Consider the following 27,102-nt stretch of genomic DNA (forward strand, 5'->3'; position numbering starts at 1 on the left):
AGAAAGCCTGGAGGATGGTCCTGGTGAATGAAGCACATACACTTCACAGCTGAGCCCACATATAAAACCAAACATGAGCAGTGTTGCCTGCCAACCTCTCTCTGTCTCTCTCTCATTTATTTTTGTGGTGCTGAGGATTGAATCCAGGGCCTAGTACATATGAGGCAAACACTCTACCAACTGAGCTATTTCCCCAGCCCCCAAACCTGGAGGATGGATGGGGATGACCTTGCCCATGAATTAGATAGTGGAGCGACTAGGAGACTGGCCACACACTGGTATAAAATGGGACTTTCAAGCCCAACTGCCTGGGTTTCAGTCCTAGCTGTGAACATTTCAAGGTGAAAGTTTATTTTCCCTTTAAAACATATACATCTTTTAGTTTACATGAAGTTTCTCTTATATTAAGTAGAAATTAAATGCAGAAAATGTTTCTGCTTACTATTTGGTAAATTGCTGAAAGAGAAGTTACCCCCCTTCAGTAATATAGGCACAATTAAAATGCTACGCTATTAAAATAAAAATGAATGATTAATGCTATGTCTACATTATGGTAACAGTATTCGTGCTTCTATCAACACCACCACTTCAGCCAGTTTTTCAAGTTCATTATTGTTGTAAGAGTGGGATTTAGCAGAGCTCCTTGTGGTCTTGTGGCCATAAATGCTTTTCCATGTAAATGATTTTATAAATAAAAAGATTGGAATGGAACCTGGGCATGGTAGGGTTTCAGTGACAATTTTGGTTTTAATAACAGTGAACGCTTGAAAGAACAGAGAAATTCTGTATCATAGAAATTGAATACCACTTAATGAGAATTAAAAAAAAAAACTTAAAAATTTTTGATTCTCAGCATAGAAAATCTGTTTGGCTAGAGAAAAAAATGAAAGAATAATAATTTACTAACTTTTTAAAAAATTAAAAAATTATCTTCAATACCAAACCCCTTGGCTAATTACCTTGGCCAGTTTTCCCAGACTAGCCAAGATAATTATATTAGTTAAATTTGCTTTATTCACAAAGTTTAGTAGGGATGTGAGGGACTTTAGCCAGCAGAATAGAAATCTTTTACCTAGTATCATTGAAAAGATACCCAAAGAGTTCTGACTCAAATATATTTATCACTCTCATTCCACCACTTAAAGTTTCCATCATTACTTTTCTGACTACTGGAGCAACTGTGGTAAAATAAAACAGAGAACTGAGTTGTGATGGGCCTGAAGCAGATAAGAGTAGGGCAGACACACAAGAAACGGAGTGTAAAATCCACGTAAGGTCCTAAGAGGAAGTTTCATCTGCCAGGCAGAGACTAATAGCCAAAGGATTAGACTATACCTAAAAGGTAAGTCCTGGCTGTGTTAGCAAGAGCCACAGGGAACTCTTTGTGGTTATTATATTTGGAAACTTAGGTAAATATCAATGTCATTGAAACCCTTTTGCAGGAACAGGACCCCAGTCACAAAACTGGAACCCTTGTTAGAAAACTGAGCTAGTCTAGAGCAGAAGGAATAAAGCTGAAGCATATTTAATGGACTGAGGAAAGGGAAGAGGAGATGAAGATGAAGGAGTTGGACACTTGGTGGGACAGTAGTAAAACTGGGATAGTTTTTGGAAGGTCCATCCTAACAGTCTCCTCATCCATCTGCTCAGTTGGAGAGATAGTCGACTCCCTGATTGGGCCTGAAGGAGAGAGATTTAGCATATCCCATGGATCTGTCCAGGGATCCAGAAGCCCAGGGAAGGAGACTGTGAAATTACACCGATGTGGAGCTGAGGGGGAGTGGGAAAGGAAGGATAGAGAGACGGAGCAGGGCAGCAAGGCAGAGGCTGGGAGAAAAGAGGCTATAGTAGGAAGAGGAGAAACAGAAGCCAAATTTTTATCTTTCTGGTTTGGCCTAAAAGGCTGAAGATTCATAAATTTTTAAAATAGGACACGAGAGCCTAAAACAGAAAAGGATGACATGGGGGTGGGGAGGGGCAAGTGATATGACAAGTAATTTTTAAAAAGGAGGAAAATGCCAGTGGAACTAACCTCCAGTAGAGAAGAAAATACGATATGAATTCCTAGCCCCTTGTGAGCATAAAATGAGATTAAACGAGAAAACACTTGGAAAAGGTTAAAAGCATTATTCAAACACAGGACAGGTTCTGTTGCTACATGAATCATAGAGAAGACTGTCAGGAGCCTGCCCAGAAAACGTGAGTAAACTCTCAGCTGCTTTCCCTGGTGTGAGTATCGCTTCTCTCTTCCAGGGTGGTCCAGCAGATGACCTGGAGCAGATTGACGTTTATTTAGAAGCTTTGCTGAAAGAAGATAATCTCCTTTCTAGACCCGTTAAACAAAGTATTGCAGGGCATGGTCTCCCTTTAGAGAGCAATGGAAGGACTTCTCAAAACTAAAAGTCAGCAAAGGTATTCCCTTTCAAAAATGCTAATAAGAAAATTGGAAGATTTTTAAAAAATTCCTTTCTTTATTGTTATTGTAAATTTTTTTACCTTCCAACTTTAAAAAATTGTATACTTTAGAGATGGAGACTGATCTGCAATTTATAAATTTGCCAACCCTATTTCCTATTTTTTTGTTTCTTGGAAATAATTTTTAGAGTTCTCTAATCTTCATGCAAGCTACTAAGACAAATGAAAATGTCACTTAAGCTTAAATTTTGCTTTTACTAAGATAATTGTAAGAGCTCGAAAACAGTGGATTTCAAAATCAATATACAAAGGACTGTAGAATCTTGTTCTCTTGAAATGTGTGTTGAAAGATATTGTACCTTTTCTCCACTGCAGCCAATCCTCAGGAAAGCAGAAAGTATAAATCCTCCAAAACATCTTTGAGTTAAAGTTTATGTGATTGTTTTACGATTTAATTATAGTTAAATAATAAATCTCTTAAATAATAAATCTCTTAAGCAGAACATATATATAACAGATGCTAAGAATTGTATTTTTATATTTAGACACATGTAAGAAACTGTTTTAACACTTTCCTTAATAACTGATTACATTGTTTGTTCAGAAATGTCTTCAGCTTTGAACAAAATCAATAAAAGCATTAAGACTCATTTGTGGAATTGTACAATCTTAATTTGCATAATGCACATAGTACAAAATGTGGAATGTGTTCAATATGATATTATGAAAATTCTTCATTCATTTGTGTCCTTAGCCCCTTAATTATTCCTCATAAGAAGCATGCTCTTACTAGTTTTCTTATTGAAATTCTATATTAGTTTGTTCTACCAATCACTTGTGAATCTACTCCCAAACACTCAATGTATGTAAAACCATGTTGACCATTATATAACTGGAAATATGATGTAATTTCATCCAAAAGATGATCTTGCATTGTCTCTCTCTGAATACCATCAAGAACTTTTCAAATCAGAATGGATATATGTAATAATATATAATGTACTAAGAGGTAATGAGATCATATTTTGTTATTTTTAACTATTCCTCATAATTCCATTCTGTGGAAATTCCCAAATATACTTAACCATTCCCTTATCAATGGATATTTATTAATTTTTTTTGTTCTTTTGGATTTGCATGCATATAATCGTGAGTATCCTTATAATAGTGAATATCCTTATAATTCACACATTTGCAATTTTTTTCTGTCAAACCTAACAAGGTGTATTGCAGAGTGAAAGATATATAGATGCTATTACAGTAGACATTGCCTAACAACACTGCATAAAAATTACATTAAAATACCCTCCTCTGTAATGTATGAACATTTGTTTCTTCATACCTTTGGCTACCCAGTGAATTGTCACACTGTTATCTTGCTGATCAAATAGGTTAAACGTGATATGTCTTTGTTGTTTTAATGTAGGTTAGAAGTAAAGAAATCTATCCCTCCCTCCCTCCCTCCCTTCCTTCCTTCCTTCCTTCCTCTGGGGATTGAACCCAAGGCCTCAAGCACACTAGGCAATCACTTTACCACTGGGCTATTTCCCCAACAGAAACCCCATTTTGTTTGTGTATGTGTGTATATGTGTTTCCACATAGCCCCAGCACTGTCCCAGAATTATCATGTGGATAATCAATCCTTTCCCCACTAATCTTCAATGCTGTCTTTGTATGTTAGATTGCTCTTTGTATTTTAAACAAAACAAAAAAACAAAAAGTCCCTCTGCTTTTTCACTGATTGCTCAGTATTTTCTCATGCCAGACCCAGGTTGTTTTGGTAAGGATATTTAATAATTTTATTTTTTATAATTTCTTGTGTATACTTACCTGTTAAATTCTCATTAAAACTTAGAATTGGGCTAAGGCTGTAATTCAACGGTAGAGTGCTTGCCTCTCGTGTGTGAGGCACTAGGTTTGATCCTCAACACCACATAAAAATAAAAATGAATAAATAAAGATATTGTGTCCATATATAACTAAAGAAAAAAATTTTAAAAAAAACTTAGAATTAACTTTTTCAGTAGCTACTACCCCCTAAGTTTTATTTGCATTTTCTTGAGTTTGTGGTTGTAGCATAGAATAATATATAGAGAATGAACTTATTTTTTTTTTAAATGAAGCTTTTCTAAATTCAATATCAAAATATACCTTTCTATATGTTCAAGTCTTGGTGTCCTAGAGTACCAGTTTACATTTTTCTTCAAGCATTTTTCACATTTATAATTATATTTATTGTAATTATTTGAATTATTCTTTGACATATTATAAATGAAGATATTTCCCCACTTCCTTATGACTGGTTAATGTTTTACACCAAACAATTCCTGATTTTTGGAAACAGATATCGTATTCAATGTAAGAAATCTCATAGTAGAGATAGTTTAAAACTTTATTTTGCATCAGCAACTCATCTTTATATACACTTTAATATGTGTAATTTATGTGAAGAAACACAGCTTTTGTGTTTTAAGTCCTTGGATTCTTGTATTATCTAAAGTTTTTCCTCCACAAGGGACGTTCTTGTTCTTCTTCTGCCATCATCGGTATCCATTTTTCCTTCAGTGTAAAAACAGGTGATGAATAGAAGGTCATGGTGATAAGAAGCCAGTCTTCTGGGCATCCTTTTGGCAGACATGTAAGGAATCTGATGAAAAACACCCCAGGAGAATGCTGACAGAATATTCAGCATAGTTCCTACCTGGATCATCCACAGGGCTCAGGCACCCCTGTCTCAGCTTCTTTTGACTCGACGTAAGAAACCTCATCTCCTGTAATGGTTTCAAGTGATACTTCCACCTGAATGAGTTACAAATTACTATGACTCATTCGTCCACCTATTATTTAACTCTAGTTGTGAAGTAGAGCATGTTCTACTGAAAGTCTGCACTGATATGTTTGAAACAGAATTAATCATATTCACTTTAACCACTCCCACTTCCTGTCAAGACAGTTTATTTCAGGTCTAATGGTTCCAGTTCTTGGGGAACCGGGGATTTATTAAATAGGTAATTAGTCCAGGACTAACGCAGAGATCCATCTATGGTTAGGAGGTGGTAACCAGAATTCAGGATTAACAGAATTGCATTCCACCTGGGAATCTGATCCTGCATATGATTGATAGCAAGATGCTTGAGGACCACTTGAGGTGCTTTGTTTCCGTTACTGGACGGTGGATACACTCTTAGGTTCTTTGACTCAGTTCTCAAGTCCATTTGCAATTGGGACTTAGCCAGGACAAGATTAGATTAGCTTGGGAACTGAAGTGAGACAAAACTAGCAGGAAGAAAGCATACAAAGATACAAACTTGAGAGACAAAAAAGAGGAACAAAGAGAAAAACAAAAACCAACAAAAAAGGAAGCCAGAAGACACAGCCATGTATGTTCTTTTATCTTCAGACCAGACTCGACTTGCTACTACATCCACAGCTTGACTTACCACCAATCATCTGATTTTCTCTAGCCATGATTCCTTTCTTATACATAGACTTCCTTTTAATTTAACAATACTCCAAACGTATAATTTTCCCTTGAGAAAAATGTTCTTCATCTAAATTTATGTTTAGACTATCAGGAACAAATAGACAAATACTCATATTACAATTTTAGATTGGGGAATGTACTTGAGAAGATAATATTTCAATGAAGTTAGTAAGTGATGGGATAATGTCTAGAACCTATGCTAGACTTTGTTCCACCTCCCCTAACCCACTGAAATATTCCTTGGATTCACAAGTCTCAGTTTCCACATCCGTAAAATAGCAATGAAAAGTTACTATTTCAAAACACCTGAAAAGTTCCTTCACCTGGACTCACTGTGCTAGTTGATAATGTAGGCATAGTGGATGACCAACAAGATGACAAAGGTCACACTCACTAAAAAAATATTGCCCTTGTTCTTTGTAGAAAACCATCCTCTGGGATGCTTTAAGCATAATACCATCAGAGGTGAGTGACCTCAGTCTTAAAACTGTACAGATAAGTTAATCTCACTGGCTTTCTGTTCTTATTTAGCCTGTAGCTAGTAAGAGGTTTAGAGTAGCTTTCCAAGAGCATATGTCAGTAGTGAAGAGCGAGAGACTAAATGAAGAGAGAACTTACATGAAAACAACTTGAGAAAAAGACCGGAGATTTCAAATCACCATGGGGAATGGGGAATCCATAGCTGGTGATCAGACAGGAATTCTTGCACAAGACCCCTATGTGTGGTACAGAGCATTTATGATGGAGTATCCATCTGGCCTGCAAACGCTACATGAATTTAAGGCACTTTTGGGTCTGCAAGGTCTGAATCAAAAGGCCAATGAACATGTTGATCAAGTTTATAACACCTTTGACACCAACAAGGTAAGACTGTTTACTTTTCATTCAGCTTTGATTCTGTATTTTTCCTTTTTTTCTTGTCCCTATAATGTTGCCATGGGTAAAAATGTGTGCAGCCCACCAAACAGAGAAGTTTCCAGACAACCCACAGCTTGTAGGTAAGTCAGTCATTTAAACACATTTGGCACAGACGGCATGAAAATAATTGGGAACTAGCCTCTCCACCCTTGGAAATGTTCTGCATGTAGGGAGTTATTTTAAAACCAAATTAAATCTCAGCATGGAATTCTAATGTTATCGCTTAAACAAATCTAATAAGTGTGGATTGATTTACAAAGACTGTTTTCAAAGTATTTAATGCATTGGTGACATTTTATAGAAAAGCAAATTACAGGAATCTGCTTTTAAAATCATGAATGCATCTAAATTAGCAGGTAAAATCAATACAAATTAGCCAACATGTTGTCTGTGCTCAAATAAAAAGTTAGAATGCTTTATATTGCTTTTTTTTCATATCTGACCAATTTAGTTTGGGGAAAAAACAAAACAGTTTACAGTTTTAAATTCAGATGAAGTTTAGTTTCTATAGATTGTTATGCAACTAGTAATCTTGAATTGACTTGTCCCTGAGGAGCTGTAGCATCTTTGCTTTTTCTTTTTTTTTTTTTCTTGAAAAAATACAACATGAGAAGAGAAAAGTGAGATGGGAAAGGGAAAATGAGACAAAGATGTAACAATCTGAAATATCATGTGCACTCTCCACCTGCTTTTCCTGTGCATTATTTTAGCTATAGTTTTGTATCATTCAAAATGTGAAGATGTCATCTAGAATAAAAGGAATGGGGAAATACTACTAGCAAACAAAAACAGATGACTTTAGGAAGCTGAACCAATGATACCAAGGGAGAAAGAAGGGATCATTAAGTGAATAAAATTAATAGAACTAATTCTGTGAGGAGTATGGAATGAAGCACAATCCTCGGATCCCTTTTCCAAAGCCATGAATCAAGGGATTTAAAAGGAGTCAACAGGCAGGACCTGGAGAACATTAAACCTATGAGAAATCAACAGCTATTTCAGTCCTCATATTGATGTGGGGAACAGATTTCTTTTAGGACACTATTGTCTTTTGTGCTTTGCTATCAAACATGAGTTAAATGTTGCCTATTTAGAGTGGCCGTTTTCCTCCTCATAAATTTTAGTAAGCGTAGATGCTAGTGAAAGGAGGTTACAAGTCTGTGGGAAAATGAGGGTATTCTGCTTTTGTTCTTAACTCTGAAATGCGTCCCAGATACAGCAAGCACATTGGCACGTCTGTTTCCCTCCTCCCCTACCTCTGGGTCTCTCTGGCTCTCTCTGGCTCTCTCCCTCTTTGTGTGTGGTTGATGCTCTCTCAGTGTGCCTGCCGTAAGCAGCCCAGTTTCAGGATGGCAGGCTGTTGCTCTAAACAGAAGCTTCTCAAGTTCTTAGGGTAATTTCCAGAGATTAGAAGATGAGCTCTCCTGGAGTTCTGCAGTGTTCTCCAGAGGCGTTGATGTTTACCCCATGCCGGTGATCTTGCTGTCAGCCCCATGAAAGTGAATGCGCTCTGCATGCCCGCGGTGCCTGTGCAAGAGAGGAACCATGAAAAGGAGGTTAGACTGTGGAACCAACCCAGATGCCCTTCAACAGATGAATGGATAAAAAAAAATATGTGGCATTTATACACAATGGAATATTACTCAGCACTAAAAAGTAACAAAATTATGGCATTTGCAGGGAAGTGGATGGCACTAGAGCAGATTATGCTAAGCGAAGTTAGCCAATCCCTAAAAAACAAATGCCAAATGTCTTCTCTAATATAAGGGAGGTGACTCAAAACAGAGTAGGAACGAAGAGCATGAGAAGAAGATTACAACGAAACAAGGAAAAGAGGAGGGAGGGAAAGGGAGGGAGAAGGGGAATTGCATGGAAGATGGAAGGAGACCCTCATGGGTTCACAAAATACATATATGATGGTGTGAGGGGGAAGGGAAGAAAAAAAAAGAGAGATAAGTGTCACAGTAGAATGGGTAGAGAATAGTGATGGTAGGGGAGGGGAGGGGAGGGGAGGGGATAGGGAGGGCAGCAGAATACAACTGACACTAGGATTGCTGTATGTATACACATGGATGTATAACCAATGTGATCCTGCAATCTGAACACATGGAAAAATGAGAATTCATACCCCATTTGAATCAAATGTATGATATGTCAAGATCATTGTATTGCCATGAGCAACTATTAAAAAAAAAAGGAGGCTGGGTGGAACCTAGGCCTGCTGTCAAGGAAGCAGAGGCAGAGAAGTATCCAGAGAGGTATCCCAGGTGCATGCGCCATTGGCATGAGACCCTGTGTGTCCACCCCAGGAATGTCCAGGCCCACCTCAGGAGCTTGCGAGTTCTCCCTGGGTTCTTGATTTGTCATAGAGATTTTATGTCTGCTGGGAAGCGAGGGGGGAGCCTGAGCAGTGACGACATATGCCACAGGAAAGGTGGGGCTCACAACATGACCTCAGGTTGTGAAATGAGAAGCATAAGGATTGTTCATTACCAAGTGACACTAAGAAATGGCATGTAATTGTGCACAGGGAAACCAAAAAAATTTTAAAAAAAAGTATTTAGACGAATCAATAAAACTATCACTGTCCAAAACCCCTGAGGATTTACAATTTCTATGGAGCTCCTTTGTGATTTTAAGTATTCTGGATGGAAATCACTCAAAATGCCTTTCTTACATTTCTACCTCCTCAAAGTGCTAGTGAAACATTTTCTTGATAAATCAAAGACATGAATATGAACATCAGTGGTTACATTTTGTGTAATACTAGGAGGTACTCATGCCCTGGTTAAGTTTCTGGGATTGAGTTTCCTAATGTTACAAACCCTGAAAGCATGTGCTTCTGTCATTGTGTTTGGTGTTTATTGTTTTTCTATCTCTTCTGCTATCAAACTCATATTTCACAGCTTTCTGGTCGTTATGATACTCATAAGCTTTTGATCTCTTTTTTAATCTGCTGTTTCTAACCTGGCTTTAGCTTATACTTCAGCTAAACAAGTCTATTAGAACAGCGCTTAACATAAAAGTAAACAGGTCCTGAAGTTTGGACTGTAAAATTTACAATGATTCCTTTGGCTAATCACACACCCGAGGGCCTCTCCTTGGCACTTCAGTATTAGTTCTTGAATGTCCAAGATGTCGGGTAAAGGGGTCCCTTGTCCACTGTTGGTGGACATGTAATTGGAACAGTCACTGTGGAGAACAGTATGGAGAAAAATAATGTGGAGTTTCCTCAAGAAAATGAAAAATACTACCCTAACTAACATATCATCCTGCAATCCCATTTCTGAGTAGATACCCAAGGAACATGAAATTGGTATGTTGGAGAGACATCTGAACACATTGTAATGTTACTCACAATAGACAAGATATAAAATCAAGCTCACTGTCCATCAGTGGATAAATGGATTAAGACACACACACACACACACACACACACACACACACACACACACACTGAATACTATTCAGCCTTAAAAAGGAAAGAAATCCTGCCACTTGCAACAACTTGAATGAACCTAGAGGACATTATGCTGTGTGAAATAATCTAGGCACTGAATGATCTCACTTATATGTGGAATATAAAAAGTGAAATTCATAGAAGCAGAGAGTAGAGTGGTGGTTGTCAGGGTCTGGGGGTGTTGGGAGTGGAGGGGAATGGGAGGATATTAGTCATTGGGTACAAAGTTCTAATTGAGCAGGATGAATAAGTGATATGTTAATAATAATGTACTGGATACCTGGAAATAGTCAAGAGAGAAGGTCTTAAATGCTCTCAGCACAAAAATAAGTCTGGGAGGTGATGCACATGTTAATTAACTTGATTTAATCATTTTATAGACTATATCAATATATCATGTTGTATACTATAAATATATGCAATTTTTATTTGTCAATTATACCTTAGCAAAACTCAATAAACCTCTTTGGATTACCTATGAGATGCCTGGCATCTTCTAGGCATGTTGCATGATGAACACACTTGATCATCACAGTAGTGATGGAACCTACTTCACCACAGCAGCCATGACAGCTGCACCTCAGACATCCTGGGACCATAACGAGGCTTCCTGTGGGAATCCTTCACTGCATTTGTGCTGAGCCCAGGATGCCTGAGCTTAGACTACTATCAGGGATTGATGCTGCAGAAATCCTGAGGCTTCATGTGGGAATCCCTCACTGTGCTTGTGCTGAGCCCAGGGTGCCATCAGGGATTGATGCTGCAGAAATCCTGAGGCCGACTCATTCCTCACAGACTCTTCACCTAGATCAGGTCAGCGCCCTGGTCTGAGAAGTGCCCCCGCCCTCCCTGACTCTCTTGGTATATCACTTTACACACGCATATCTCTGGATAAAATCTATCCCTTTCTGGGGTTGCATGTAATCCTCAAGAATGTGCCTGAACTTTAACTTCCCAGGGGCTGGGAGCCTCTGTCCACACTGATGCTCACTGAGACACCATCTCCCTTCACCTCCAGATTCACTCAGGGGCTGTTATCTCCACACAGCTCACCTCCTAGGTGGAATTCGCTCTCAACTCCTTCGTACTCCTAGACTTGGAAGCCCCAAGCGATGACCCGGCTTGACTTTACAGAAATGCTTATAGCCCTTTCCTCCAAGCTGTGCCAAGACCATGAATCCCTGGTGCTTCTGCTGGGCCAAACCTGTTGTCCGTCCCCCCTGCTACCTTCTTGGCCCTCTCCAAACAGTGTCCACTTCCATGGATGTCTGCCACCCTCTCTTCCCTCCCTCATTCCACCCTCTCAAGCCTCTGGAATTGTTATCTAGATTATCTAGATTGGAAGTAGCTAGGAAAAAATAGAAAAACTGCCTCCAAGTCCCCCCCCCCCTTTTTTTTTTACTGGCACAAATGTTATGCTCTGAAACATAAATAGTGTTAACCACTGAAACTCAAGAGCTAACACTGAACTTCTGATTTCTGCTTTTCTGCTAAGTGACTTATCTCTCTGGAAATGAATCTTTTTTTTTAAATTAACCTGTTATTGGTACATTATAATTATGCATAATAGTGGAATTCATTGTGACATATTTGTACATGAACATAACATAATTTGGTCATTTTCACCCCCCAGTCCCTCAATTTAACTTCCCCTCCTCCCTCCCCCTGGTCCCTCTCCTCTGCTGTACTGATCTCTCTTCTAATTTCATGAGACACCCGGGCACCCCCCTTTCTCTCTAGCTTCCACATATGAGAGAGAGCATACAACCCTTGCCTTTCTGAGTCTGGCTTATTTTGCTTAACATAATACTCTTAGGTTCCATCCATTTTCCTGTAAATGACATAACTTGATTCTTCTTTATGGCTGAAGAAAACTCCATTGTGTATCTATCACATTCATCCGTTGATAGACACTTAGGTTGGTTCCATATCTTGGCAATGGTGAATTGTGTTTTTGTACACATGGGTATGCATGTATCACCATAGTATGCTGACTTGAGGTCTTCTAGGTAAATACTGAGGAGTGGTACAGCTGGGTGATATGCTGTTTTGAGTCGTAGTCTTTGAGGAACCTCCATAATGATTTCCAAGGTAGCTGTGCCAATTTACAATCCCACAATAATGTGTTTCTTTCCCGCCACATCTTCACCAGCATTTGGAAGTGAGAGTTTCTGTGAATGTAGGGAGAGCTGAATAATGGAAGGGATTGTCAGGGGCGAAGTGATATCATGAACACACACTGCATTCTTATCCCGTTGCACTTGCAAATACTGAGCCTTGGAGGCACCCCGTGGAAGGAAGGTAGAAACAAAGGTGAATAGGAATGGGTCTCTGTTACCAGGTGTGTTCACAATCAAGTGGGGAAGATAGATACATACTCGAAAAATAAAAGGAGGTAAATGAAGAATCCAAGACTGAGGGAGACGAGCTCACCAGGCTTGTTCTCTGGTTCCACACTATTCAACCAGTCTGTTAATGTGTCTGTCCACCTGGATGGAAGGTATGGCCAGGTGAACACTTCAGTTCCATCCAGGCAGAACAGGAAATGGTACAAAAATTGCCCTCACTTTTTTAAGGAAGTGAGGGTAGAAGCAGGTGGGCAAGTAGAAGTCATTATTCTGTGTGTTCCTAAACAGTTCACAGCCTAATTGAGAAGAGTCACGTCCAGGGGACTGGCAGTGTAATATAACAGACTATGGCAGGACTGGGCTAACCAAGGCACATTTCTTGGGATTGGGAGATGTAACAATGGCTTAGCTGGGAAAGGCTGGCTAGAGAAGTTGTGACATTTTCAGATCTTGAAAGAAGTGCAGGACTTGGATTTTTACTAATGAAAGTTAACAATGGACATTCCTGTCCCAGTCACTATATTAAGCATTTGTATTTATTATCTCCTAGAATCCTCACCATCATATTACAGAGTAAGTACTATTTTTATCATTCCTACTTTATAGTGGGCATAGAGAGTTTTTTGCCTAAAAACTGCACAGTACAATTGGGAAGCTGGCAGTCTGACTCCAAGGACAGCACCCTAAACTGGTGTGGTATTCCACCTTTAACAAAGGAGTTGGGAATTACAATGAAGATAACTGTTCAAATTAAAGTACATGGTAGGAGGGAGCATGGTTTGTGAGGTATCTAACCAAGACAGAGGGTTTCTACTAGTGCATGTCTGGGGCCACCCATCCCCAGAATCTCACCTGTATCTATTGCTTCCTGTAGATAACCAGCCTTTTGGGGGGATTATACTTGTGTGGTAGCTCAGAGCACTAGGATGCCTGGAGAGTATTAGAACAGAGTCAGCTTTTGGTTCTTGGGGTTTCTGCTCCATGTTCTCATTGCTGTAATAGGTGTGAAGGTAAATGAATAGGCCATACCTATGCATCTGTGTTTTATCTAAATAGAAGGACACCATCAGATTTTAAAATTTAGACTCCTCTAAAAACAATCCCGTGAAAAATAAATGCAAAAATCAAAGCAAAACAACAGCAACAACAACGACAACAAAATCTTGTGTCAGATTAAGGAAGGCAGGGGTGAGGCCATTTCTCACAGGCAAATGGGGTAATAGCTGCCTTCTTATTGATAATAGGAGGGTTTGGGGAAACCAGTCAAAAAGACTTATCAAAAGTCTTTGCCTCAACCTGGTGCAGTGGTGCATGCCTGTAATCCCAGCAGCTCAGGAGGCCAAAGTAGGAAGATGGCAAATTCAAAGCCAGCCTCAACAACTTAGTGAGACCCTGTCTCACTGAAATAGTTCCCCTAGTTCAATCCCCAGTATCAAAAAAAAAAAAAAAAAAAGTCTTTGCCTCCCACAGGAAGCAAAAGGTCTCACTGAGAGATGTAAATGATTTCATTTATGGGGTTTGAAACTCAAACCACAAATGGAGTGAGAGTTTAATTCAGAACATCTAGATACTAGGATAAACAAAGCAGAAAAGCTATTTTACCTTAGCAGTCCCAGACAGACTCTGGGGATCGGGAATGAGGGAAGGGGTGAATTAGAAATATGGATGGTTAAACCTGTTAGAGAAAGAAGACTAAGAAGTAGCAGCCTGTGGGGTGGTGCATATGGTCATTACAATGTACAGGATAATAACTCACCTATAAATCTGTTTACAAATCAAATCTTAGCTTTGATGTACCAGAAGTCCTTGATGTTACTTTCTAAATGAGCCCTTTGGCAAATCTCTTTATAATACGACTCACAGCCCAACCCAGCGACAATAGAGGTAGCCCCTTGGGAAGAACCAGGATTCCTGGGCTCCTGTCCCAGTTTGTCCCTTACTTGCTATGTATAATCTTGGACAAAACAGCTAATCTCTCTGTATCTCAAATTCTTCATTTCCAGAACAGGGACAAGACCTATCCTGCCTATATTGTCATTGAGCTCATGTGACAAAATGTAGGTGAAAGAACTTTGGGGAAAAAAAAAAAAAAAACTACACAACACAGTTAGAAAGAGATGCCTTGCTTATCAGCAAAATGCAGATAGCGCTGACCTCAGCCCCCTCAGGTTTGATAACAGTTCTGACTAACAGTACTTCTTATCAAGCTTGAATTATATTTCCGAAGAAAAGGGTGGGTTTTTATGAATGCAGGCCTTGTTTTCCTGCTTTTCTCATCTCAGATTTCCCTAGTGCTTTGGACATTTATTTGTGTTCTTTGGACAGCATTTGCTCCTTGCAATGGTTGCCAAATGCATAATGAAATTAATTAAATGGTATTTTGCCTATTTTCTTTGATAGTCCTAAAATGTAAATTCAGTATAATTGACGATTTTTGACCAGGACACATGTGGGGCCTCAGCTCTACTTGAAATTCATAAGTGACCTTTGGTTATATGAGTTTTAGCTTCTCTCTGCGTAGGAGTGCTTAGCAATTAGAGCCAGAAATCTGTCTTTTAACTTGTATGGTACTTGCAGCTACCTGCAATTAACCCCTGACTGCCTGCAACCTATACCTCTGTATTAGGTTGTTTGGTTTACAAGGTGACCATAATTACTGTTGCTCCTCATAAACCATATTTACTAGAAACAAATGACTACCTATTCCATTGCATACTGTTAAGCTACAATCTCCTAAGGTTAAACCAAGGCTACTCATTCCAAAGCCACTTTTAATAGAACTCTCAAGAAGCATTTATTGTGATAATAAAACACCTCATATTTGTTGAGCACTTCATAATTTACAAAGAATTTTCACATATATAACCAACTGTCAACATTTTGCCTGAGGTTTTTCCATAATATTTCCTGTTAAAGACATCAGCTTTATCGGCTGACATACATTTAAATGTAAGCTCTAGAAACTCATATATATTTTAATAAAATCTGTTGCATTTGTGGATCTTAATTCTGACTATGAATTTAAAACACCTGGGAGCATTATGAAACATATCAGTGACTGGGCTTCTACCTAAGACCAATTGAATCAAAACAGTAGTTTCCTTTTTAACCTTCCAGGTGATTCTAATGTGCAGCCACAATCTGATTGGCAGAAAACGGTTCAAGGCCCATTTCTATCATCAAAGAGCCGAGGACCATGAGGACATAGGCGAAGGGGATTCTGGGCTCAAAACTTCTAATTCTGAAGCAATGCTCATGACTCCTGTTTTAGTTACAGTATTGAAAAATACAACCTTGAGCAAGTGATGTAGTTGTATTAATTTTACCATCAATTCTGCCATTTTCTACATCCTTAACTCACCTATTCAGTAAAGAACACAGATCTAGGCTCTTACACAGGAAATAAAAAAAATTCTCAGGAGACTGATGGAGTGAATCAGGGTGAAGCTAGGTTTTATTTATTTTCTCTGTTATGAGTTTAGGAAGACAGATGCTTGTAATAGTAAATCTGTAATGCTACCTGAGGAAATTCCTTGCAAAATACTGCTGTTACTCTAATTGTGGATCTCAAATAGCTCCTCCAGACGTGATCAGACTTGAGTCATTGTCTTGCCCTCCCCTGTCAAATAGACTGACTCCTAGTTCACAGAGGCCCGGACATCTCTGAACTGACTGCATTCTGGGAGCAGATGGTCAGGAATTCCTTATATCCAGGAAACCTATTAATAATCATGTTATGAGAAGGCCTTTGTCTCAAACCCTTGAATTTTGTACAGTCATGGTCAAAAATAACTGTGTCTAATCTGCATAAAGATCACATTATAAAACCAATTTACCATATCAGCAGTGTATTTTTCATCCTACAGAGGTGAGTCTCTCCTCTGGACATTCTAGCAATTCCATGTCAGATAGAGATGATGTTTAGTGTTAATATTTGTATCCATATGTAAAAACGAGCTAGTTCATAAACCCTGAGCATAAATAACATTTCTCTTGCAGATTTTTAAAATTTACAAAAGGGATTAGGATGTTTTGAATCTGGTTGGGGTGGCCCTTATTTTGTGTACTTTCATTGATATTCCTAACATATAAATTCCATACAATTGACAATTGTTGATCAATCACATAATGCTGGCTAGTTGGAGTTTTTATATCTATTGACTGAAGAGCCATTTTCAGGCAGATGTTTCAATTCACAGGTTGCTACTAACCTAGCACAGCTGTTAAAATTTCATTGAAACATATCATGTAAAAGAAGGAAAACACCCAGAAGTTTCCAGTTTAGTAAGTTGTGAAAATTCATGACTCTTCCACAGATAGTGATGCTCTGAAAAGTAACACAAAATTGGTGTAGGGATGGAAATGTCTTTTTTTTTCTTATTTTTTTTAAATTTAAAAATGTTTCTTTGAAAATTAATAGAAATTTGATATTTAAAATGTTAACATTTTTACTATTTTTTCCATATTTTTAAATTGGTGTATTATAGTTATACATAATGGTGGGATTTGTTGTTATGTATTTGTTCATGCACACAGTATAACAACATACTTTGGCCAATATCATTCCCAATGTGTCCCCTGTCCCTCCTCTATACCTTCTCCCTCTTCTTTTCCTCTACTCTTCTGATGGAGATAGTTGTAGTCTGGGTCTATGGTTTGGTAAAATTTTGTTGGAACTGGATTATTTATTTTCCTGAACTACAAGGTATATAGAAATATATGGTACCTCACTAGTTACTGTACAATAATTTCTATGGTTTGTGCTGGGGGTTGTTCTTTTTGGTAATCTCAGGGCCTTGTGCAAGCCTAGCATGTGTTCTACCACCAAACTACGTCTCCAGGCTCCCTGGACTTAGTGATACTAGAACTCAAACAGCCGGGGTTCTTGGTTAATACCGTATAAGGTCTCATTGGTGTTAAATAAGTTTATATGTACAAAGCACGATGCCTGGCCTTATATGGATGACAAGTTTACATAATATCAATAATATCACTGTCATCATGATTACTAGTATAATAGTTACTGTTATTCAAGCCTACTTCCCTTCTGAAAATGAAGGAATTCTTCTAGAATGGAAATTGTAGAACTTACGTCAATGAGATGAAGCCAAGTTCCCTCAATGACATTATGCAGTTTATAAATTCATGCCTCCAACATTCAAATCACATGCCTCTGAAATTAGCTTAGACAATATGTCAGTGTATGTTTCTGGAGTCACTCAGGCAAACAGAAAACCATAGCGGAACCATAGCAAGATCAGATGATCTCTGCAGTGAGACTTCACAGGGTAGGAGTGTGGAGGGATCAGTCGGGTCTGCCGTGTGGGTATGAAGCCCTGCAGAGGGGGGAGAAATGCTGAGCCAAAGCAAGGAAAAGGTCTGCAGCAAAGGACAACTGGGGATTCCTAGCCAAACATGTAGGTGAAAACCAAGAAAGTATCAATTGAGGAAGGCCCAGGATGGACACACCAGGTCGTGGAGGGGCAGCGGAGAACATTTCCTGAGGAAACTGTGCTGGAGGCTAAACCCAAGGGTGGTGGAAGTTGGGCTAAGGATTTGAAAATAGAAAAAAAATAACATTTTTGAAAGGTATCAGGTGGCAGGAAGGGGAAGAGGAGAATGAATACCTCTTTTCCAGCTAAGCCAGATGGCACTGGGGTTGGGGTGGAGTTGGAGCTGGAAGTGGTGGCCCTGAGGGACCTTTGCTCTCAAAGTCTCTCTGAAGCTGAGCTGCTTATTGCACCCATGCCAGGTTTTCCTTGAGTAACATAGGTGTATAGGTAGCACAGGCTCCAGGTACAGCACCTTCAGATTTCTGAGCTATCTCACTTTACACAGTTCTGTCTACACTCACACAGCTAACACTCAGGAACCCAGCATAGCATACTGCATCAAATGCACCCCATCTATGCAAGTCCATGGTGCCTCTTCTAGAAAGAGGATTCCATCTTAATGAGTTCTGAGGGCCTTATTAGGAGCTACATAGAAAAAAGGATTGGCTAAGTTTAAATTCACAGTTCACCCACATCCTAATTTTGTTCCTTTGGCTCACTTTTTTAACCTCTCTCAAAGACAGTTCTGTACTCTATAAAAATGAGACTAATAAGGTGACCTGCAAGGTTACTGTTAGAATTAGAGATAATGCATAGAAAGTGGCTGGCTTCATGACTTAGAACATAGACTTTTTTATATGCTTTATTTTTTTGAAATTAATGGTAGCTCTTACATTTAGTAGTAAATAATAAAAAATATTTTAATATGCATACATGCTTTATATATTAACTTCTACTTACACTTCAAATTGACCATACCCTGAAAACAGTGATTATGGTATGTCATAGACATTGCCTGGAGACTACAGCCCACCTATGGATTTTCTGTTGGGCAAAAGTTCTCAAGATCTTATTTTCCTCCTCCTTCTTCTTTTTTTTTTTCCTTTGATACCAGGGATTGAACCCAGTGGCACTTAACCACTGAGCCACATCCTCAGCCCTTTTTACTATTTTTATTTTGAGACAGGGTCTCAGTAAGTTGCTTAGTGCCTTGCTAAATTGCTGAGGCTGGCTTTGCACTTGTGATCCTCCTGCCTCAGCCTCCCAAGTTGCTGGACTACAGGCATATGCCATCATGCCTGGCTTGTTTTCCTTATTTTAAAAATTACATCGTACTACAAAAATAATGGCAGAAAGTAAATTTTTAAACATATATTTTTAAAGATGATGAGAAAACTTAAATTTGATGTCTTTATATATATATATATACACATATATATACACACACATATATGTCTCCATATATATAGAGAATATATATTATACATGTTTATAATATATATTATATTCTCTCTCTCTCTCTCCCTCTCTCTCTCTCTCCCTCTCTCCTTCCTTCTACATAATGAAGTCAAACTGGCCTGGGAAACTGTCATGATTCTATATCCTTATTTCTCATTTAATGCTTTTCTGGAATCCACTCCATCCTAAAAACATGACATATAAATCTATAAACATGTTGGGATTGGAATCATTTTTATTTGCATGCTCTCTCCCTCTTCTTTCCTGAGGACTCCTTGAAGCAATTATGGCTTTTCATGCTTTTACCCCTCCCTCAGGGTCAAAGGACGTTCTGACATCACCAAACTAATTTTTTAGAATTTGTGATGCAGAATCTGATAAAAATTGGTGGGATAAAAGAAAGGAATGTTCTCAGGCTAGGGCTGGCATTGAGCAAGCCGGGAACGGAGGCTGCTGAAGATAGAGCAGCAGGGTGTGCGTGGAGAGGCAGATGGGAGAGGAAGCGGGTGTTGTGAAGAAATCCAGAGAGGTCGTGCAACTTGTGTTTATTCCAGAAGTGCAAGTGAAGACTTTTTATTATTTTGAAATTAATTTTTGATTGTCGGAACATGTTCTTATAAATGTGTCATTCTGGGATGGAAAGGTGTGAGCCCTATTTTTTTCCTAACCAGTTTTAATAAAGTTATGCTAATTCACCTTGGAATAGGTCACAGTTAAAAAGACCATTGGGAGAGATGGCTGGGATGGCAGAACTAGCTACAAAGTAAGATATGGATGAAAAAAGCAATTAAGTCTGTGGTTCCCAAATCTTAGGATATATGAGGCCAGATGGGGAGCTTTTTAAAATGCAGGTTCTTAGAACTACATCTTGAGCAGCTTTGTTATTTGATACTGAGGTTTTTTTTTTTTTTGGTCTGTTTTTGTTTTAGAGATGGGGTAGGGATCTAGGAATCTGTGTATTTCATTACCATTCATAGGATTCTGATGCCAGGAATTTATGGATTCCACCTCGGCTCAGGCCACAAGAACCAGACATCTCTAGACAGTTCTGTGGTGCCACAGGAGCTTCTGTAGCTCAGCTATGGAAATATGAGGTTCAGAGTGTTCCCTTGGGTTACCCCCCAAAAAGCCATTGGGCATTCTCCCTGCATTCTTTTCAGTCACACTTGTAGGGACATCTCTTCACCTTTTCCATAATAATTATCTCCCTCTCCTGCCCTTGAAATCTACAGATCATCTGAAGACAATAATCATTTTTTCCTCTGATTTACACATAAACATTCACCTAAAACCCTCCAAAATTAACAAAAGCTATTTATCAGAGTAGTGCACATTTTTACAAAATATTAATAGAGGGATAATTGGAAAGAAGATTTGGCTATGGATTGTGAAGATTAATTTATCTGGCTGCATAAAAGAATATTGAAAGGAAAATGGAAAGATTTCCTTCCAGAAGTTTTTTAAAGAGAATGTCCTGGTCTAAGAGGACAGGTTCCCTCACCCCAAATCAGCTCTGGGTTTAGATTATCCAGGCTGCCTGTTTAAAAACTGTTCAGTGGAAAGTACTTATGCTCACGTCCTGGTAGGGTTTGCCCAGAGCTATGGAGCCTGGATTGGAAGGTGTTATGGGCACACAGGCATTGTGCCTGATAATGAAATAACAAATGTTCTACAGGCAACAATGCTCAATCTAGCCTATTGCCATTCATCATGCAGGTGACACCAAAAGCTGTGATCACTGAGATGGAAATCATAAAGTGAAACAAACCATCATCAAATAAAATTTTTTATGGAAAATCTGGAAGATGACCTTATTAATAAGCCAGGTTTACAGAGAGGATGTTCCTGTGACCCTTGGTAAACTCATCCAGTAACTGCCCAGGGAAGAGCTATACTGAATGGTCAGATCCAAAGGCCAGAAGAAAGGACTGGGAGCAGATTAATCCACAGTTGGTTACTGTCTACCCTATTTATTTCCTCTAAATCTCCAGTCTTGTTTCCAAAAAAGTAACTGTCCTGTCCTGCCAAATTTGGATATAAGATGTCTGTTAAATATACTTCAGAGTTGTATACCTTTCTTAAGGTAGTTCAGCATTTTTGAGTGCAGGATTTGAAAATTATGACTCTTAAGAGTGACATAGACTATCTCTGTTTCAACTGAAAATGTTCTTTATCAGTTTAAAACAAGGGGAACTACCTAAGCTGGTAATCCTTAAATAATCTTTTCCAGAATTGACTAATAGAGCATAATCTTTATAGAAAAACAGACTCATAAATTGTGATTCATATTTTAAACTATGCATTTAAAGAATTTTCCTAGACTAAAGCTTATCTGCCCCAAAATATCAACCAGTTTCTATAAAAAGGTATACAGCATTTATTTGTTAGATATGTTTTCCTTCTATTAAAAATTCTCTGAGAAGAGGACCCAATCTGCAGATACTCAGAAGATACTCCTGAAAAGGGCTCAGGAGTAAGGATTCAGTCTTCTGTCACAACATTTCAAAATTTCATTGGCATAAGAAGTAGACATTTTTTTAAAGGCACTACATCTCCTCTTGGTAAAGAATATCTACAAAAACCCAACAGCAAGCATGAAACTTCATGGTGAGAAACCAGAATTTCTCCCAATAATATCAGGAACATGGCAAGGATGTCCATTCTCACTACTCTTCAACATCATATGGAAGTTCTCAATTATGCAATGAGACAAGAAAAAGAAATAAAAGATATACAGATTGGAAAGGAATAATACTGTCTCTGTTTGCAAATGACATAATTGTCTATATAGAAAATCCAAAAGAACTGATAGAAAAACCTCCTGCAGTTAATGAAGGAGTAGAGCACTATTGTAGGAAACAAAGATACTATACAAAAGTAAATCATTTTCCAATATACCAGTAATCAACATGGGGTATGTGAAATCAAAAACACAGTGCCTTTTACAGTAGAAACAAAGAAATGAAGTAGGTATAAATACAACAAAATAAGTACAAGGTCTATATGAGGGAAACTACAAATCTCTGGTAAAATAATTCAGATAATTAATAAATGGAGAAATACTCCATATTCATGAATAGGTAGACTCACTATGGTTGAGATGTTCATTTTCTCAACTTGATCTAATGATTCAATGCAAACCAATCACAATCTTAGCAAGTCATTTTGTGGATATTGACAAACTGATTCTAGAATTTACCTGCAGGGGCAAGATCCAGAAGAGCCAACACAATATTGAAGGAGAGGAGTAAAATTGGAGGACTGACACTACCTGACCTCAAGATATATAATAAGATGTACCAATTAAGACAGTGTGGTGTTGACAAGAGAGTAGACAAATAAATCAATAGAACAGAATAGAAAGCCCAGAAATAGATTCACATGAATATGTCCAGCTAATATTTGACAAGAAACAAAGGCAAGTCACTGTGAGAAAAGACAATCTTTTCAACAAATGGTGTTGGAACAATTGGACATCCGTATGCAAAGAAAAAAAGTAATCAAGACAAAGCCCTTATACCCTTCATAAAAATTAACTCAAAATGAATCACACTCTTCAACACAAAATGTAAAGCTCTAAAACTCACAGAGAAAACATAAGAGAAAATCGAGATGATCTTGAATGTGGTGATGGCTTTTAAAAAAACAACACCAAAGGTGTGATCCATGAATGAAAGAATAAGTTGGAGTTCATTAAAAGGAAAATTTTCTGATCTGCAAAAGACACTGTCAAGGAATGAAAAGATAAGCTACAGACTGGGAGAAAATATTTGTCAAAGATCTCGCTGATAAAGAACTATTATCCAAAATACACAAAGAACTCTAACTTAGCCATAAAGAAAACAAAAACCTGATTAAGAAATGGACCAAAGAAGATACATGGATGGCAAATAAACATGGAAAGATGTTGAGTATCATATGTTACTAAGGAATTGGAAATTAAAACAAGGTGATGCCATTACATTCCTCTAGAATGGACAAAATCCAGGACTCTGAAAACACCAAGCTGGTGAAGATGTGGAGCAACAGGAACTCTCATTCATTGTTGTTGGAAAACAAAATTAAGAGCCACATTTGAGTTGGTGGTTTCTTAAAAACTGAACAAACCCTTACTATACTATCCAAATACCTTATATTTACCAAGTGGAGTTGAACACATATATCCACACAAAAATCTGCACTTGAATATTTTAGCAACTTTATTCATAATTGCCAATGTAGAAGCGATCAAGATGTCAGTAGGTGAAACAATAAACTTAGGGTATATCCAGATAATGGAATATTATTCAGTGCTGAAAAGACATGAGCTATTAAACCATGAAAAGACATGGAAGAAATTTAAATGCATATTATTAAGTGAAGAGGTTAATATGAAGTGACTATGCACTGTACAATTTCAACCTTATGACATTCTGGTCAAAGCAAAACTATGGAGACAATAAAATGATCACTGGTTACCAGAGGTTAAGGAAATCTGAATCAGCAGAGCACAGAGGATTTTCAGGGCAGTAAAACTACTCTACATGATGCCATAATCATGGGAATACCTCATTATTCATTTGTCCAAACCCAGAGAATTTATAACACTAAGAGTAAACTCTAATGTACTGTGAGCTTTGGATAAAAAAGGTGTGCTGGTGTAGATTCATCAGTTGAAAAAACTGCCCCACTCCTGTAGGATGTGTCAATAATGGGGAAAGTTGTGCATGTGTAGGGATAGGGGACACATAGGAAATCTGTGCACCTTCTGTTGAATTTTGCTGGGAACCCAAAACTACTCTGACAATAATGCATATTTAAGGCATTTAACCATAAAATTGAAGTACTTATTTCTATAAATGGTAGGTATCTATTATTTTTTAACAAAATACTAGGGAAGAATTTATGCTGAAATATGTTGGGTTGTATCAACTTGTTCTAAAGGTCCTATTCATGAATGATCACTTATCAAGTAAAAAACAATTGCTCTTCTTAAATACTTATTTCCCTTTCTACCTTTCTTTCCATAGGATGGATTTATCGACTTTATAGAGTTCATTGCTGCCGTAAATCTAGTGGTACAAGGAAAAATTGAGCAAAAATTAAAATGGTATTTTAAATTGTGTGATTCTGATGGAAATGGTTCTATTGACAAAAAGGAGCTACTGAACATCTTTGTGGTAAGTGGTAGTGAAGTATCCTTTGCAAGAACAGGTGACAGCTTCCCATGTAGTTGGATATTCTTGGGATTGATATGTTGAATTGCTGAAGCAATGTGAGTCTCACTTTTCCTTTTGGTAACTGAATGTGCAACTGCAAATTAACATTTTTTTTCTTGGTGCAGTCCACTCTGAAGTTCACAAAATTTTGCAGAGCATTGGGATGAAAAAGGAAATAAATATGAATTTCTAAAGCAACTGGTATTTTTTCTCTGCCTCAGTGCAGAAAGTCTTGCGAGAATCCGTTAAAATGCAAGATGGTTTATAAATATATAGCAAGATACATGAACTAAGATTGAAGTATGTAAGGGCTAATCTTCTGGAACTGGACCAATATATTTCTAAGAGCTAGATCAGGGATCTCAGATCCTTTCCAACACTAAAGTTCAATGAGTGCCTTTATAATTCACCCTCCCAACTCTGCCCCCAGTGGAGTAGGAGGTAGTCATTTTAATGGTATGAGATAAAAAGGATCCAAGAGCAAAAAGTAATTAAGCAGGACACTGTACCCAAATGAAAATAAGAGGTACAATAAACACTATTAAGGTGATACACTGTCTTGTAACATGGCATGAAAGAGAGTTAAAGTCAGATGTCTTAGAGATAATCTGGTCCAAATTCTTTTATAGACAATGGAGCTAAGTTATAAACAAAGTATGCAGGAGAAATATCAGCAAAAAATGCTAGAAAAAAATAAGTGGGTAAAACTATCATTACAATCAGACATCTTAACAAATGGACAAAGCGGATAAAAATGTAAAGCTAAGTAAGCAAATGTAGAGTTAGCCAACATGAATGCCATTCAATACTGGCATTGTTACCACTTCAGTCTCACAGAGGTCATTTGCCAACAACAGCAAGAAAAATGTACTGATTCACTTTGCAATTAAACTCTCTAAACATGAAAATTCAGAAATTCTGCATTTATCTGACATGTTGCACCACAAAATCAGGAATTTAAAGTATCCGATGGAGTCTAATCTCACATAGATTTAAAATACACTTTTAAATGAATATACCCTAGGTTATTCTACAAACAATTAAGATGTAAACATAATAGCATAAAAATCTTAGGGAACGCCACCAAAGCATTTCTCAGAACAAATTTCCTGGAAATGTGATAGTCTGCATCAGGCAGCTAAAAATCACCTTTATTTTAGAGTCAGCATTACTTACTTTTCATCAGAAAAATCGATCATAAAGAATAAAAAGAATAGGATAATACAATTTTATAAGGGAAAATGTTTAAATAAATTAGTGCACCTGGAACATATACTTATTTAAAAAGTGGCCTAAGAACATTCTATCAATGGCAACTGGAAAAAACAACAGGGGAAGGAATAATAATATTGTAAGTTTTCTCTACATACAATAAGGATGTTAAAGTGGAGTTCAGCCAGGTATCAAGAGAGTGGAGGAAGTACTGTACTAGAGCACATTTAGAATTTACAAAAGAGCTTCTTACATCTTAATCTTACTTCCAGGGCGTGAAACAGTTGAGAGAAGGGTTTTTGAGAAGGAATTTTGAGAGGAGTTACCAGGTGGGACTCCTGAAGTCAGTAACAAGAGAAACAATTGAGATGTGGCTGCCACTGGGAAACATGATGTCTCATCATTGAGTCCTGCGTGAGAAGTCTACAGAAGCAGACCACGAGGGCAAAGGAGAGGGATGCAGTTTAAAATGGAATCATCCGCATTCCTAGAATTTGTTGGAACAAAGAATGCCTGAATGTGTTCTGTAGATCCTGTGTAGATCTCTCGAAGAGGAGGCTGGCAGAGTTTTGTTAGATTCTGTCCAAATGGGCCACCAAGAGGAGTAAGGGAGACTCTGGAGACCAGAGCCAGAGTAAACCTAGAGCAGAGGCTCTCACCCAGGAGAATTCCCACCCAGAGGACAGTTAGCAACGTCTGGAGACATTTTGGTTCATGGGAGAGTCAGGGACAGGGTGTTGTTATTGCCATCTATTGGTTAGAGACCAGGGATGCTGCTAAACATTCGATAATGCACAGAACAACCCCTCACAAGGAAGAATGATCTGTTCCAAAATGTCAGTGGTGTGGAGGTTGAGAAACTGCCCTGGAAAGTGATCGGCTGGAATCAAGATGCATGATTCATGTCTAGGGAATTGCAGAAGAGAGTCTCAATAACGGATGGGGGAGTATCTCAGAGAAAGAGCGAACTTAAAACACCTGATGGTTCCAGAGAGCACTGAAGCTAGCCAGCCATGATAGTACCTACCAAGTAATAATGCTCCTGTTTCCCTTCTCTCCTACTTCCTCCTGCTCAGAGACTGATTAGCAGAGGAGAAAGAGCAGAGATGCTACTGGAGAAGGGCAAGAAGAAAGAAAACCCTGTCTCCTTGTCCATCCCCTACTCTGCTTCTCCTATGAGAAAAGGAGAAAAAAACAGCAAGATGACAACTCCTTCCAGAAATATCCCCTTGGGCCTTGTCAACCTCCCAGTCAGTATTTCACTCTTGCTTAGGTT

The 27,102-nt window shown here is 38.2% G+C and overlaps 2 protein-coding genes across 2 annotated transcripts in view; both read left to right on the plus strand.

The window, feature by feature from the left end:
- Morc1 (MORC family CW-type zinc finger 1) overlaps window positions 1-3,058 on the plus strand; it is a 150,879-nt gene extending 147,821 nt beyond the window's left edge. Inside the window, exon 28 of the mRNA XM_015478275.2 lies at window positions 2,254-3,058. Coding sequence (XP_015333761.1) covers window positions 2,254-2,400 — 147 coding nt within the window. The 3' untranslated portion in view covers window positions 2,401-3,058. The remainder of the gene's footprint in view (window positions 1-2,253) is intronic.
- A 3,449-nt stretch (window positions 3,059-6,507) lies between these two features.
- Guca1c (guanylate cyclase activator 1C) overlaps window positions 6,508-27,102 on the plus strand; it is a 29,218-nt gene continuing 8,623 nt past the window's right edge. Inside the window, 2 exon segments of the mRNA XM_015478386.2 lie at window positions 6,508-6,763; window positions 24,426-24,575. Of these exon segments, the coding sequence (XP_015333872.2) occupies window positions 6,560-6,763; window positions 24,426-24,575 (354 nt within the window). The 5' untranslated portion in view covers window positions 6,508-6,559.

This window comes from Marmota marmota, unplaced genomic scaffold (genome assembly GCF_001458135.2).
Source record: "Marmota marmota marmota unplaced genomic scaffold, marMar, whole genome shotgun sequence".
Lineage (NCBI taxonomy): Eukaryota > Metazoa > Chordata > Mammalia > Rodentia > Sciuridae > Marmota > Marmota marmota.